The following is a 16972-nucleotide window of genomic DNA, read 5'->3' on the forward strand; positions in this document are numbered from 1 at the left end:
TGTTTGAAGCAAGCTGATCTAATCCAATCTCATAGGCTTTGGGCCTAAGTCTTGTTCATCAAATTGAGAATGGTGTCAATTACATTTTGGGGAATAGGTAGCAAAAAAATCAATGGGCAAGAAACTTGGTTTCACATACCTGCTCTCCTATTGTTTGAGACAGATGTTACTTTCCTATGAAGGCTAATAAAAATGACCTCTAAAATATATTGAAGATAAGTAATAAGTCAAAAAGACAGATCAATGAAGTGAAGTCCCTTAGTCGTGTCCGACTCTTTGTGACCCCATGGACAGTAGCCTACCAGGCTCCGCCATCCATGGGATTTTCCAGGCAAGAATACTGGAGTGGGCTGCCATTTCCTTCTCCAGGGGATCTTCCCAACCCAGGGATCAAACCTGGGTCTCCTGTATTGCAGACAGACGCTTTACCGTCTGAACCACCAGGGAAGTCAAAAAGACAGATCATTATAAACTTATAAACAGGTGAGCACGGGCATGCATGTGTGCGACTACACATATACCCTTCCATCTGTCTTTCTGAATGCTTCTCCTTCCAGGCTCAGCTTTTTTAAGAGCACAACAAACAGAATAAAGAGAATCATAGAGATATACATTCTGGTGTTTGATACTTCACATTCATCTCTCCATGCTTAGTGCTGGTGACATATTCATTTAAAAACCTAAATCCCCCAAGGAGTACATAAGACATTGACAAAATCTTCATCATCTACTATCCCTATACTTAGACCTTCATAGTAATCTTCAAATTCACCATATGACACCTCATCAGACTTGCTGCAGGCATCTTTTAACGTCTCTAGAAAAGATGATTTGATTTCTTCCTCTGTGGAGTGTCCTGTAAAATAGTACTGACTATGAAACCATGTCCTTAAACGTCCAGTAAAATGGCTGATGATAAATACTTAAGTCACCTGATGAAATCTTTTCAGCAATTTGAAATCTTAGGTCAAACTACCCATCAATTTATTTAAACATTTACTTGCATGAACTAGAATTTAATGATGGAGACTTAACTATATATTTGATGCATCTTTTAAAACAGTCTGATAGGGTGTATCCTATATATGTATGGGCAAAATAACAGTTACTACTGTAGATATTTTTGTATTTGTTCATATTTTAGAGAACTCAGTTTCATTCCCATTAGAAGTAAGGAAAGAAGAAAACAATTTCTATGATATATAGGCTGTTAACATAGTAATGCAATGTGTGAAAGACATTAGTTACTTTATGAAGCAGTTACTCTAACTGCAACTAGAAAATATTACTAGGATTCATGATTCAGAGGCTTATGAACATCTTTGCTGGAAGAACTTTTAGTTGATTAAATCATTCTAGTTTAATCTCTAAAATTAAATAGGCTATTTCTACTGGCGGGTTATATTGAACATGTTTAATTTTAAACTATGCTGCTGCTAAATTGCTTCAGTGTGTCCGACTCTGTGCGACCCCATAGATGGCAGCCCACCAGGCTCCCCCATCCCTGGGATTCTCCAGGCAAGACCACTGGAGTGGGTTGCCATTTCCTTCTCCAATGCATGAAAGTGAAAAGTGAAAGTAAAGTCGCTCAGTCATATCTGACTCTTAGTGACCCCATGGACTGCAGCCCACCAGGCTCCTCCGTCCATGGGGTTTTCCAAGCAAGAGTACTGGAGTGGGGTGCCATTGCCTTCTCCGAATTTTAAACTATAGGAAGATGCTATTGAGAATCACATATGTAAAAAAATAGTAATTCTTTAGTTTGCTATTTAAAGTGAGAGCAAAGAACATCTAAGTCATCCTTTCTTAAAATTTATTTGATTTTTTAACTTAGAACAATAAGCTATTTAAATAAGTATCTCTGATTGTATTATGACTGGTTAAAGGGAAGGAGTGATTTCAGTTTAACTACCTTTTTCTTTAGGCAATTTTTGTATTTTCAAATTTTGATAGACATATGTATGTTTATTCCCTTGCTGCTACTGCTGCTGCTAATTCACTTCAGTTGTGTCCGACTCTGTGTAATCCCTGAGATGGCAGCCCATCAGGCTCCCCTGTCCCTGGGATTCTCCAGGCAAGAACACTGGAGTGGGTTGCCATTTCCTTCTCCAATGCATGAAAGTGAAAAGTGAAAGTGAAGTCACTCAGTCGTGTCCGACTCTTAGCGACCCCATGGACTGCAGCCTGCCAGGCTCCCCCGTCCATGGGATTTTCCAGACAAGAGTACTGGAGTGGGGTGCCATTGCCTTCTACGGTTTATTCCCTTATTCTGCCTTAAATCTTCAACCATAAGCAGACAATAAAACTCAGAGGACTTGCTCATGTAATTATCTGTTCTCTCAGTCTATTGTGCTCTAACTCAAGTTTGCCACTATCTCAACAGGAAATAGTTAACCTCAATTATAAACATAAATGAAAAAAACAAGTACAAATAACAGACCTATGAATTTTTAAATGAAGAAGCTCTCACATTTCTGGTTTAAAAAAAAACTATTTCCTCTGTTATTGGCCTCAAGTCCATGCTATAAATTAATATAGCTTATAGATATACTATTATTAACTCACATTTTTGAAATCTAATGCATTTTTTTTAATTTATTTATTTTAATTGGAGGCTAATTACATTAAAATATTGTGGTGGTTTTTGCCATACATTGACATGAATCAGTCACAAGTGTACATGTGTCCCCCATCCTGAACCCCCTCCCACCTCCCGCCCCATCCCATCCCTCTGGGTTATCCCAGTGCACCAGCTTTGACTGCCATTTCATGCATCGAACTAAGACTGGTCATGTGTTTCACGTATGACAATATATATGTTTCAATGCTATCCTCTCAAATCATCCCACCTTGTCTTCTCCCGCAGAGTCCAAAAGTCTATTGTTTACATCTGTCTAATGCATTTTGACTTGTAGTAGTTACCTGAAATTACTCGAGGATGCATCTTTGCACAATAACATTTTCTTATGTCTATAATAGACACACTGCCTGTTTTGTTAAAATCCAGTTTCATAAAGGCCTAAATAAAGAGAAAAGTGTTATTTTTTCCTATGAAATCCTTAGAACCTAATTTTCCATTCTGCAGTAGGCTATTTTTGAGCTCTAAACAAAGCAATTTAAAATACTAAACTAGAATATGAAGGGAGCATCATGAATGCAGGGAGAAAGATACTGGAGCAAGATATTAGGTGACCTGCACTTAAGCATTAGTTCTACCCTTTCTAGCACGCTGACCTTGAGAAAGTAACTTAACCTCTGTTACCCTGGCTTTCCTCTTTTTAACACTGAGGAGCTGGGTAAAAACCTCACAGTAAAGAATCTGCCTTCAATGCAGGAGATGAGGGTTTGATCCCTGGGTCTAGAATATCTCCTAGAGAAGGGAATGGCAACCCATTCCAGTATTCTTGCCTGGAGAATCCCATGGACAGAAGAGCCTGGCATGCTACAGTCCATAGAGACGCAGAGTCAGACATGACTAGCGGCTTAAGCATGCCCACACACTAGGAGTCACATGAAGTTGATAAACGGCTAGGACTATTTTGATTCAAAAAGTAAACTCGAAATATCCTATCACTAAAATCAATGAGAAGAGGAAATGATTTTTTAAATGGATTTTGTTACTCTATTTCCTGAAACTTAACACTACCTTTTGAAATGCTAGTTGCTTTACTGCTCCTTTAATTCAATGCAATCCTGTGGATCATAAAATGTATTTTATTGAGAAAAGGAGTGGATCCATAGAAACACACAACAGACCCAAAGCAACATCCCACATCTGCAGATGAATCAAAACTAGAATGAAGTTTATTTACAATAATGTCACACATATATGGTACCTCTTATAGGCTAAATTGCATCCTCCCCAAAATTCATTTGTTGAAGCCCTAAACCCAAGTACTTCAGAGTGTGACGCAGAAGATAGAGTCTTTAAATAGGTGACTAAGTTAGAATGAAATCATTAGAGCAGACCCTAATCCAGTATTTCTGGTATCCTCATAAGAAGAGGAGATTAGGACACAGACAACACAGACTGAGGGACTGACCATGAGGACACACAGTGAGAAGACAGCCAACTAATTACAAGCCAAGGAGAGTAGCTTCAGAAGAAACCAAACCTGCTGACACCTTGATTGTGGACTTCTCGTCTCCAGAATTGTGAGACAATAATTTTCTGCTATATAAGTCATCCAGTGTACGGAATTTGTTATGGTAACCCTAGCAAACTAAATTTACTTTTGCCTATTCCCTGGATTTAGAAAAGGCAGAGGAATGACTGATCAAATTGCCAGCATCTGCTGGATCACTAACAAAGCAAGAGAGTTCCAGGAAAATGTCTACTTCTGCTTTATTGACTACGTCAAAGCTTTTGACTGTGTGGATCACAACAAACTGTGGAAAATTCTTCAAGAGATGGGAATACCAGACCACCTGACCTGGCTCCTGAGAAATCTGTAAGCAGGTCAAGAAGCAACAGTGAGAACTGGACACGGAAGAACAGACTGGTTCCAAATCAGGAAAGGAGTACGTCAAGGCTGTATACTGTCACCCTGTTTATTTAACTTATGTGCAGAGTACATCATGCAAAATGCAGGCTGAATGAAGCACAAGCTGGAATCAAGATTGCAGGGAGAAATATCAGTAACCTCAGATATGCAGATGACACCACTCTTATGGCAGAAAGTGAAGAAGAACTAAAGAGCCTCTTGATTAAAGTGAAAGAGGAGAGTGAAAAAGTTGGCTTAAGACTCAACATTCAGAAAACTAAGATCATGGCATCTGGTCTCATCACTTCATGGCGAATAGATGGGGAAACAATGGAAACAGTGAAAAACTTCATTTTGGGGGGCTCTGGGAGATCCAACCAGTCCATTCTGAAGGAGATCAGCCCTGGGTGTTCTTTGGAGGAATGATGCTAAAGCTGAAACTCCAGTACTTTGGCCACCTCATGTGAAGAGTTGACTCATTGGAAAAGACTCTGATGCTGGGAGGGATTGGGGGCAGGAGGAGAAGGGGACGACAGAGGATGAGATGGCTGGATGGCATCACTGACTCGATGGACGTGAGTCTGGGTGAACTCCGGGAGTTGGTGATGGACAGGGAGGTCTGGCATGCTGCGATTCATGGGGTCGCAAAGAGTCGGACATGACTGAGTGACTGATCTGATCTGATCTGATCTGAAAATCACTGCAGATGTGACTGCAGCCATGAAATTAAAAGACTCTTGCTCCTTGGAAGGAAAGTTATGATCAACCTAGACAGCATATTCAAAATCAGAGACATTACTTTGCCAACAAAGGTTCGTCTAGTCAAGGCTATGGTTTTTCCAGTGGTCATGTATGGATGTGAGAGTTGGACTATAAAGAAAGCTGAGCACCGAAGAATTGATGCTTTTGAACTGTGGTGTTAGAGAAGACTATTAGAGTCCCTTGGACTGCAAGGGGATCAAACCAGTCCATCCTAAAGGAGATCAGTCCTGAATATTCACTGGACAGACTAATGCTGAACCTGAAACTCCAATACTTTGGCCACCCGATGTGAAGAACCAACTCATTGAAAAAGACTCCAATGCTGGGAAAGATTGAAGGCAGGAGGAGAAGGGGATGACAGAGGATGAGATGGTTGGATGGCATCACCGACACAATTTGAGTAGGCTCTAGGAGTAGGGAGGTCTGGCGTGCTGCAGTCCATGAGGTCACAAAGAGTCAGACAGGACTGAGCGGCTGAGCTGAACTGATTCCCAGGACCAAGGCTTATGAAGGAGACAGCCCTTCATTCTCTGTTCTTGACATTCACACCCATCACCAGGACATGTAACGTAAACATGAATGCAAATTTATAAGTATAATGTGGTGAATTTAACATAAGGTTTTTATCTTGCCTTTTGACCAGTAAAGATACAGATTTTTATATTTTCCATTTGTGCCCAATGTAATTGTTCAGACTACTCTATACACAATATCTTTGCTTCAATATGGGATATATATACATTTCATATTAAGTACATATACAAAAGAAAAACTTCATTTTCAAAAGTATGCTCTAAAAATGGCTACTAGAACCAAAGTATTATGTTCTCTCCTATAAACTCAGGGCTCTTTTTTAAAATTATTGTTTAACATGGTCATTTTCATCTTCATTTTAACGGTTAGCAAGCGTATTCTGAAAGTAGAGAAACATCTTTTAGTCATCATGCGAGGGTCATATGCATTGAGCTCGGACCCTTGGGCCGCTATGATGCTAGCCATTTTACACGTGTCGTCTTAGACCGGATCTGTGAGGTAAGAAGCTGAGGTTCGGGGGATATTTATTAATTGATATAGACATACAGCTTATATGGAGCCAGAAATATATGGAATTAACAATTTGTAAACTGAAATTTAATTTCAGATTTTATTTTCTTTTTACAGTATTTTCCTTAAACATAGGCTGCCTTGCTGTATAATGGGTAGATTTGTAAATGTATGTGTGTTTTTGTGCTTTACTAAACCCACAGTACACTGCAGGGAAAGGGATTTAAAACTTCTTCAATGGTAATTCATTAAAGATTTAAGAATGAATCTAACAATCTATTAAAAGTTACTATTTGAAAGGTTACTTTACAAAGTTACCTTTCGAACAAATGATTTCCTGTATTCATTCATTTCACCAATTATGGCACGTTTGAATTCTCCATAATCAGCCCTGCCATTGCCACTGCTATTTAGGATTAGCCACAAAGACTCAAAATCCTAGAAATAACCAGAGAGAGACTACTGTTACACCTTTAAGTTACATATGGCCACGACTATAATCATCGTAGTATTTTGTTACATCTCATGTTTAGGGCTATACCTAGCCCTAGACAAGGTAGTAGACTTAATAAGGAAATTCCAAAAAGTCACATATAAATCCAATCAAAGGTACTAAGAAAGCTTATTGAGAGGAACTCTGTAATGGGGATAGTTCCATAAAGTTAAGAAACATTTAAGAGTGGTAATAAATCAAGTATATCATTTTAAATTTATTCCTTTCAGTAAAAATGCTACCATTTACTTGAATTTGACCACTTAATTATTTGTAATGTATTGTATCTGTGACAATTAAGAAGTCACTTCACCTACTGGAATGCCTCCACTAGGATGAGGACCGCTAATAATAAGAGAATATATATGAAGTGGCATAAAGAAAACATTTACATTTTGGGTAAATGGTATAGAGAGGATCAGGGTTCGGATGGAATGATCCTTCAGGTGGAGGCGTCAGTGAAGTGCTCTGAGTAGAGAAAACCTGAATGGTGAGAAAATCCAGCCAGCAGACTCAGAGGCCTGCTGGACCTCCACTCACAGTGGAGGGACCCGTGGCTGTAAAGGCTTTGGGGCAATTCCTGGAATGGTCACATCACATCTCCTATTGAAGCCTTCACATAGACTTCTCCCTTTCCTCAAGCAGCCACTGTCTGATCCATGCTCCTCCTCCCCTCGTTTGCCTAATTCCTCCTCATCCTTCAAATCTCAGTTCTGATACATACCCACTCCAGAAATCCCATGAACTTCCTTCTCCTTCTGCATAACCTGGCTTGCAATTTATCTCACATGTTCTGAAAGCATTCTCTCTTTAACACTTACCATGCTTTTTCTGTAATCATTTATATCTTTCTTTTGATTATAAAGACTTTAAGAGTACAAAGTATGTCTTCTCAGAGTTAGAACAATGCCTGCTTATTAGGTTCTGAATAAGCATAGGGAGGAGGGATGAATGCTGACATTTAAAAAATCAACAGGATTTTCCTGACGGCTTAATACTGATAATGAGGCATAAAGAAGGAGACAAATGAACTACAAAAAGTTCAGTAGAAAAGTGAATAAGGCCACTTAAGAATAATAGTCACTCACTGCGGAGAATTATCTGTGGTACCTACGTGTTCGGACACTTCTAAGCGAAATAATTTTAGAGCTTGCTTAAAATCTGCCTTATCTAAAAGCCCGTTTCCTTCCTTGTCCAGTTGTTGAAGGTGTTTTCCCAATCCAGTCAATATACGAACGCCTCTTTTACGCAGTTGTTCTTTTAGCAGGTCTGTTTAGGAAGAAGTGATGGAAACTAATTATCCCTATGCATACCTGAATCAAACTGCAATTGTCCCTCTGGTAAGAAAAAAAAAAGTTGACACAGCTGATATAAGGGATGTGAATAGGCAACCAAATCATGTGTATGGCTGACAAAAGGCTTTGGAAAACAGAATGCTTTTAGTAAAGTGGGTTATACACAAAATCTCACGTAAAGTATATCAGAGCTATAGCGCCACTGTGTGGTGAGACTGTTATATTTTTAATATGGGAAAATAATGGTCACTTTATCAGCATGAAAATAACCTCAGCGTTACAAATAAAATCGTCATGCTTAAAAAATCTTCTAGGCTTCCACTTCACCTGATGAGCCTATATTTTTAATCTTTTTCCTCTTTCTTTGTTGGTACCAACTGAATTACAAATTTTTGAGTGATCTACCTGACAGCTTATCAGTTCAAAATTTCTAAAATCGTTTGGAATCTTCAAATTGTAGCATATATTTAATAACATCAAGGCTTTAGAATGCTACCCTATACTTTTACACTTAAAGTAACCCTTTTTGCTCGGGATTTATAACAAGTTTTATCCCTAGGCCCATTCTCTTTGTGGGACAGATTTCATTTGATGCAGTCTGTACCATCTTCACTTAAGAAAATATGGGTAACTTTACCAAAGCAGTTATTAAATATAGTGCATTAGAGGGGAAACATGTCACTAGATATAAGGGTGACAAATCATACTGATCATGCTAGAATAAACTTTATTAACAATAGCATCAGGGATATTTCAGAGATCAAATACCAATCCTAGGAAACGTCAATCCACTCCTGTACTATTGCCTGGAAAATCCCATGGACAGAGGGGCCTGGTAGGCTACAGTCTGTGGGGTCACAAAGAGTCGGACACGACTGAGCGATTTCACAGACAACTTTTAAATCTCCTTTTAGCCTTGTTACTCCCATATCATCTTTATATGATAAATCAGGACTTACCAAAATTTATAAATTATATGTTGACTTCTGTGATGACTGGTTTAATGCCTTCCTGCCTTCTTGACTATGAGAGTCAACAAAGGACTTGTCTATTTGAGCCTCATAAACTGTACTAATTACAAGAGTAGACTCTAGAAACAAACCTTTAAAATATTTTAGTGTACAAACCTACATGTATTTCACATATTACCTACAACAACTCTGAAATTAATAAGAGGTTATTATACCCATTTTAGACTTAAAGAAAGAGGTGCAAGAGATTTACACAAAGTCATATGTCTACTGAATGGAGAGTCCAAACATGGCTTCCAGTCTAGTATTTTTTTCCTACACTGCTGCTGCTGCTGTCGCTTCAGTCGTGTCCAACTCTGTGCGACCCCATAGATGGCAGCCCACCAGGCTCCTCTATCCCCGGGATTCTCCAGGCAAGAACACTGGAGTGGGTTGCTAATTCCTTCTCCAATGCATGAAAGTGAAAAGTGAAAGTGAATGTCCGACTCTTAGCGACCCCATGGACTGCAGCCCACTAGGCTCCTCCATCCATGGGATTTTCCAGGCAAGAGTACTGGAGTGGGGTGCCATTGCCTTCTCCTAGGCCACCACCAATTTCTTTATGATACCATAATATATAAAATGAGTACTATATAGTAAAAATCACATATCCATTTCATAGATAAAAACCACACTATCTAGTGCTTTCTAAAATGTTTAAGTTCATAAATGATATAATACTAGTTATTCAGTTAGACTCATTGAAGTAGGAGAGATCCTAAAAATATTTTCAAATATGTATTTGTGTATAAAATAAAAAGATAGGAAGCAAATAGGCAATATAAAAGAAGTGTCATAAAACTAAGTAATATCTGGAAAATACTGCTTTACTCCTTACAAAGAAAATGGTTGAAAATTACAACTATTTGAGAGTATAGTAATGGTACACACCTTGAATGGCCTTGAGAATCTTCCTATCGTTAGCTTCTTTACTGGTTACATCATCATGTTCCTCAGAATCAGTTCTGCAATTGACATGTTCATTGTAATACAAATATACTGTTTTGCAGTCTTAGTATAGGAACGCTAAGATTTCCCTGCTTTAGACCCAAAAAATTCTCAAAGAAAGATAGAAGAGTACTTAGAGATTAATCAACTCTTCCACCCTTGCTTGCAGCTTTAATCCTGAATATGCTAAATCAAAACGAAAATCCTTACATCTCCCAAGAACTACCTTTAAGCATTATGTTCAGTTTTATACTTATTTCAATCTTCTTTTTAAAAACTTAATTAAAACTATTATTTAAAAGCAGTTTTACCTTTAAATGTAAATGCGGTATTTTAAAAAGCAAAAAAAAAAAAAAATACAATCCTATTGAACAATATAGTAAAAGACAATAAAAGACAAGCAAAGACTTAGCCAATTTATGGCAGATGGCCTCTAATGTACTGATAGCACACCAGTTACTGTAATCTTGACCAAAAAAGCACTCCACAAGAATAGCATAAATATTTTCTGCAATTAAAAAAAAAAACTCAAATTCATTTAAAAGCTTTTGATTCATAGCATTATTTTTTCACTATGTATATTATCAATCAATGGTCTACAAGCATGTGGGACCAAGATTTTTTTTTGTGCTTAGAAAAAGCACTGCTCTAAAAACATGGGAAAAGTTATTATATTATACTGTATCTCATCTTTTAAAATGTATTAATTTGGTAGCATTTACTAAAATTAAAATGTTATAGTATAGGCAAATTAATAAAGTACTTTAACAAACTTAAAATGGGACATCTTAAATCTCCATTTGATTGTAACTGTTCCCACACATGGAGTATATTTGAGTACAAGATATAGCACATAAAATAGACATGTATAGCTATGCTTTATTTTTCTTTAATGTAAATCTTAACTAAAATCAAAACATTTTGATATAGAATCTCACTTTAATAACAAATAATAATACCTCTAAAATGACAAATGCATGTGTGACTTACTTGAGAGAATCCAAAGCTCTCCAGTCAACATTTGTGATTCGAAGTGTAAGCACTGTGTTTTCTTTTACACTTTCTGGAAGTCTGGGATGATCAGAGCTCAAAAATGTCAAGTTTGCACCCTAAGGAAATTAACAAATGAATTATTTTAACTATGAAGTATGTAAGAAGTAAAATAGAACTAATAGTAATTTTAAATATTCAATTTTGATTACATCTAATATAGTATACTTTTATTCTAATAAATAAGTATATTGAGAGTATATTTAGAAACCACACAGGCTTCAGCAAATAATATAGGAAAATAGAACTAATTTCATAATCTCCCAATTAGAACAATCTTAGATGTAACAATTGATGTGGAAAAAAAAAAAAGAAGAATTCCAGTTTTTTTTTTTTTTTAAGAATTAGAGGAAAAAAGAACAAATTATCTCCATGGAAATTATGACACTCCAGAATACAGAAATAGAGCTATTGATCTGCAGAAAGATGTGCTGCAAACTGATGAACTATGAGAGATTCATTACCCTCTTTCCCCTGGTATTTTTAATATGGTTGTGTGTATTTATTTACGGCTGTGTAGGGCCTTCGTTGCTTTGTGTAGGCTTTCTCTGGCTGCAGAGTGGGGGCTACTCTTTGTCACAGTGTGCAGGCTGCTCACTGCAGGGGCTTCTCTTGTTGCGGGGAGCGCAGACTCCAGTCACGTGGGCTTCAGTGGCTGTGGCCTGTGGGCTCTACAGTGCAGGCTCGGGAGTTGTGGTGCAAGGGCTTAGTTGCTCCATGGCAAGTGGAATCTTCCCAGACCAGGGATCCAACCCATGGCCCCTACACTGGCAGGTGGATTCTTATCCACTGCTCCACCAGGGAAGTCCTCTTTCACCTGGTATTTTGATAACAAATATTACATAAATGTAAAACTAAGCTTAACCTGTTTGGAGCATCAAAGCTTTGGTGAAAAAATTCCCCTCAAAAGTCCTTCATCCAAACTTAGAAAATTGTTGTTATTTTAATTTCTGAGTTTCTCAAATGCTTTACCATCTGAGCCACCAGGAAAGTCTTCTCAAATATAGTCAAATATAAATAAACACAAATTTCAAATAATATGCTTAATTATGTCTTTTGAAAATCAGGGAAGAGATTTCTCTCCTTTTTCCTAGAGCATTTACTTTAGAAAACTATAAGTACTTTCTCCACTCTTTGATATGTATATAAGTTCTCTTGAAATTATTATTTAAACAATAGAGACTATTTGATATGTGTAATGTAATTCAATCCAATCTGGTCCTTTACTAGTCTTCAATCCATTCCCCAGACTGCAACCAGAAAAATCTGTCTAAATCACAAACCTACTGATGCTACCTCCTTTCATTCCATCCACCTTCTTACCTTTCAGTGACTCCCCAAGACATTTTAGATAAGTCTTTATCACAAGGCCACTCTTAGTAAGTTCTCATTTGTCTCTTGCCAATCCCCACCTTGAAGTCAAGATCAGTAGGACTGAACTCCTTTCAGTTCTCAAAAACGGCCATGTCTTTGGAGCTTTTGTTCTTTGCACGACCTGTCTCCTCGCCTGAAAGCCTTGCCTCCCCTCTTCCATCTACACATCTGCGCCTGCCTACGTCCGGGTTGGGTGGCACGCCCTGAAGAAGCCTCCTTCGACTCTACAAAACTGGGTCACTGCCCCGCCTATGTGGCCCTCTGATCTCTTTCCCGTTAGAATATAATTCCCACAAAAGCAAGGATTCTCTTCAAGTTATTTATAGTTCTATTTCCAATGCTTAGCCTATGAGTATATGTTTTATATGAATGATCATTGTGGGTAGTGAGATAACATGACTGTGATCATTTCAAATTTCAGAGCACTATACAACTTCTAACATTACCTAAGATCATTTCACACTAAGGAATCCTCATGATATGCCATACACCAGGAGTTGTGCCAAGCAGGGAAATCACAAGGAAGATGAGCTAACCAGGAGATCTATGACAGCTCCAGAAGCCAAGCACCACTCTGTGTGGAGAAAAATGTGTGTCCCCAGAAGATAAGCCTGCATTAGGTGGAGAATTACTCCTGGTTCTATTGAAGTAGCCACTGACCCAGTGGTACAGGCTTTAAAAGCACCAGAACACCAGCTCTCTGGGGCTTCCATTGCAGGATAAGTTGGGGTGGCGGGGGAGGGTGGTGGAGCTGAGTAGGGTCACAAGGAATAAATGCTACGCTTAGATTCAAACCACTGGGATCTGGACCTGAGAGGCACCCCCTCTCCTAGAGAAACATCAACCATTAGCCAATATAAATGCCCCTGCTCAGCAAACAGGGAAAAGAATAAACTGGAAACTAGAAACCCTGCTCCCCTAGCCCCACAGGATCCCTCAAAGTCCAACACCAGGTAGTGAAACATGAGCACACACACACTCAACTTACAACATAAAGATCAGCAAGTCGGTACTGCTTTCCTTTCCTTCGTCCACGCTGATGACAATAAATGTTTTTTTGAATAAAAGGAAGCACATTTGTTCTAGAAGTTAAATGACAAAAATGTGAAATTATTCAGCTTCTCTGGGAAATAGTCATCTTGAGAGCTGTAACGATCTTTAACGGCATACCTATTTTTCCCAAATTGCCGATATTCATAAATTGTAAGGGACTGGTCATGAGTGAAAAAGAATCCAACCAGCTCTCTGCAAGCATCACGTCCATGTCTAGAAAAAGAAAATGGTATCAAAGATTTTCAAATAGGATACTTTTCATATTTAATGATAGATGGATGCTATGTGTCAAACAGAGATGCCAGGATTTGCTCAAATGTGTGGTTATGGGAAACCACAAGGGAACAAAGACAGAGCTGGCTGAAGTGTCAACTTAATTCTAATTTGGATGGAGAAAAAAGCTTTACCTTATACTAATATGAATATGGATATATTACAATGTAGATTACTAATTTGGCTTAGACTTTAAGATAGTGAAAGACCTTAAAAAAATGTTGAGCTTGCAAGAAGCCACAAGAGAGATATACATTTATTACCTTTTGTCATGGAAATTTTAAAATCACTGAACAACTATGCTAATTTTTAAAAAGCCACCTTATCTTTAATATTCATGAAGAACATCGAGTAGCATTATGTGTTACTGGCAGTTTGTAAGACTAGATACCAGATTAAAGAACCACCTTCCTTGTCACTTTACTACATCTACTGTTACTTTAAGCCATTAAAGTGAAATTAAATAAATTACATAAAGGTTAATTTTTAAGTAGTTTAGAATCTTTTAGTAGTAACATGTATCTTTAAAAAATTCATTTTATTTCTTTTTGAACAACATTTTAAAATCACATTTTAAATAATTTCTAATCAAGATGTTTTTCTTTTAGACTCATACTCCCCATAATTTTTATAAGAGATTAAGTATATATTATTACCTAAAAATGTTTGTGGTAAATTCACTTAAATGTAACAAATTTAACTAATTTCATTATTGCTACCTCTATTTGAAAAGAAAATACCTTTTAATAATCATAGGATTAAAAAATTTAATAAAATCACAATTACCTTGATATGATCCTACCATCAAACTGCACTTTATGAGAAAGGATATTTTCAGTTAATGTAGACTGTGTTCTTATCCTGGCAAGAAATACAATTGTTAATAATTATTTTTAAAATACCTACATTAGATAACAAAAGTACCTAAAAGTTATGTCAATATTTTCAAATGCACATACTAGATAAAGATGAGGTTTAAACTTCTTTTTATTCCAGACTGCTATTGCAATTGCAGACACAGAAGAAAGAACCCTGAGCTGTGGTATATAATGGGCTTCCCTGGTGGCTCAGTGGTAAAGAATCCACCTGCCAATGTAGGAGACATAGTTTTGATTCCTGGATCGGAAGATACCCTGGAGCAGGAAATGGCAGCCCACTCCAGTGGAAAATTCCATAAACAGAGGAGCCTGGTGGGCACAGTCCATGAGGTTGCAAAAGAGTCGGACATGACTTAGCAACTAAACAAAAACAACAAACCGTATATTAGCTTCTATGCTAGAACTTACCATATTAAAGTGCTAAGAAAGTCAGTGTGAAACAGAGATAGCACGTTTGTGCCTGGCACTGTTGCAAGGCTAACCAATAGCCATTTCTAACCCTCTTCTTTGCCTCTCTCCCATCACAGAATTTGCATTCTTAGCCTCTTACAACTAGAAGCGACTAAGGGACCCAGTTCTTCCAGTAAACTTCCAGGAAAGACTTGCTTTTTTCCTGATGAGAGAACGGCACGGAAAGAGCTCCAGCCTGTGAACACAGTGGGGATACGATGCCAGCAGCCACAGCAGCCATCAGGCAACCAAAAAGATCTCAGGGAAGCCAGCCTAGAGCTGTGCCTCGCTGAGCCACTCAACTAAAGCCAACAACTGGCCACCTCCAAGAAGCCAGTTGTATAACGGAAATAAATCCTGATTCGTTTCAGCCACTGTCAGTCAGGTTTTCAGTTACGGGTAGCTGAAAACATTCCTTGCCAAAACAGGGTAGAGACAAAGAGTGCTGGATGAGGTTCCAGTCTTGGCCGTAGTTCTAGCTGTGAGACCTCAAATCAGTTATTTAATCTTTATGGCTTTTAGATGGCATTGAATGATCTCACAAAGACTGCCAGTCCTAAAATTCTGTTTAATAATATGAAGCAAAATCCAATGACACACACTTTGGCACCCTACTACCAATATTCTCCTCTGAAGATTCAGTGATGTCTCTTTATGTCCCTTCCTAAGTAATTTTATGATATCCCCATAAAACTGCAGCTATAATGAAATTGCAATAATGTAGCTCACTGAGATCTTGAAACATTATACCTCTATAAAAATCTAGGTCTCAATGAAAGGTGAGCAACATATAGCAAATAAGAACTTGTAAATCAAATGAGAGTTCTGAACACAGAGTGTAGCCATGAGAGTTTGGTCATCTCATTTCAATTTAATCCATTAGTAATAATGTGTTCATTGAATGCCCACTATGTGCCTGAAACAGTTCTAAATGCTGAGAAAATAAAAGCAATAATAATACAAGCTACTATTTATTAAGAACTTCCTAGACACTAGTCTGTGTTAAAATCTTTTTAATGTGTATTCGTTCATTTAATGCTTGTAGTAACTCAATGAAATAAGTGTTATTATCCCCGTTCTAAAAATAAGGTTTACACAGTTAAACAGTTAGCACATGGCATAGCCAAAAAAAGAAAAAAAAATTGCTCATAACCATTACATTATATTGCTTCTCAAGGTAAACAGAACTCAGTTTAACAGTGATAGATTGAAATAACAGTTTTAAGGATTCTAGTTTTCTTGAAAATACAAAAAAAAAAATAGGCATTTATATTACAAAATGGGAAGTTCCATGTTGGAGTTTTCAGTATCCGATACATAGCACCAATACTTCTTCAAGTTCTTAACCAATAGAGGAATAAGAATCAGGTGGATGAAGACTCACATATAAATTTTCTTATTGCTAAAGCAGTTGGAAACCATGGTTTAGAAATGTAGCAACAACAAGCTAAGTCCTTAACACTAGAATTAAACAGACTAACCCACTCATTCCCACTGGGGAAGCACCCTGTAAAGCTCAGTGCACAGGACAGAATGTGTACTTCTGCAGACATCTGGGTCAAGGAACAAGAGGGGAGGAAGGCCTATACTATACGTGCCAATGCCTGCTTCCCACTCTATGGAGCAGAATTTTCTCCTCTTCTTCCTTTGGCAATAAGACTAAGGGCAGTTAAGTCCAATAATTCTAATCAAGCCCCCACAGGATTTTTTTGTAGAACTAGACTAGCTAAATCTAAAACTTATATCGAAGAGGAAGGAGCCAAAGTGTGCCAAGACAATACTAAAGCTAAACAAGCTTTAAATATTTAATATATAACAGTACTAATTAAGACAGGATAATTCTGGTACAGGGATGTGT

The 16972-nt window shown here is 37.7% G+C and overlaps 1 protein-coding gene and 1 long non-coding RNA gene across 5 annotated transcripts in view; one reads left to right on the forward strand and one right to left on the reverse strand.

The window, feature by feature from the left end:
* Nucleotides 1-494: 494 nt before the first annotated feature.
* Nucleotides 495-16972, reverse strand: part of CAPS2 (calcyphosine 2) — a 49492-nt gene continuing 33014 nt past the window's right edge. For all 4 annotated transcript variants that reach the window (XM_061415542.1, XM_061415541.1, XM_061415544.1 and 1 more), the window contains 9 exons: nucleotides 14573-14647; nucleotides 13631-13726; nucleotides 13449-13542; nucleotides 11027-11145; nucleotides 9980-10053; nucleotides 7898-8052; nucleotides 6609-6728; nucleotides 2923-3019; nucleotides 495-856 (listed from right to left, as the gene is read on the reverse strand). In XM_061415542.1, coding sequence (XP_061271526.1) covers nucleotides 681-856; nucleotides 2923-3019; nucleotides 6609-6728; nucleotides 7898-8052; nucleotides 9980-10053; nucleotides 11027-11145; nucleotides 13449-13542; nucleotides 13631-13726; nucleotides 14573-14647 — 1006 coding nt within the window. In that variant the 3' untranslated portion in view covers nucleotides 495-680. The remainder of the gene's footprint in view (nucleotides 857-2922; nucleotides 3020-6608; nucleotides 6729-7897; nucleotides 8053-9979; nucleotides 10054-11026; nucleotides 11146-13448; nucleotides 13543-13630; nucleotides 13727-14572; nucleotides 14648-16972) is intronic.
* Nucleotides 5604-15484, forward strand: LOC133247133 (uncharacterized). The gene is made up of 2 exons (XR_009736269.1): nucleotides 5604-5815; nucleotides 15192-15484. It is a non-coding gene; the product is annotated as an uncharacterized LOC133247133 (long non-coding RNA).

Source organism: Bos javanicus, chromosome 5 (assembly GCF_032452875.1).
Source record: "Bos javanicus breed banteng chromosome 5, ARS-OSU_banteng_1.0, whole genome shotgun sequence".
In the NCBI taxonomy this organism is placed as follows: Eukaryota; Metazoa; Chordata; class Mammalia; order Artiodactyla; family Bovidae; genus Bos; species Bos javanicus.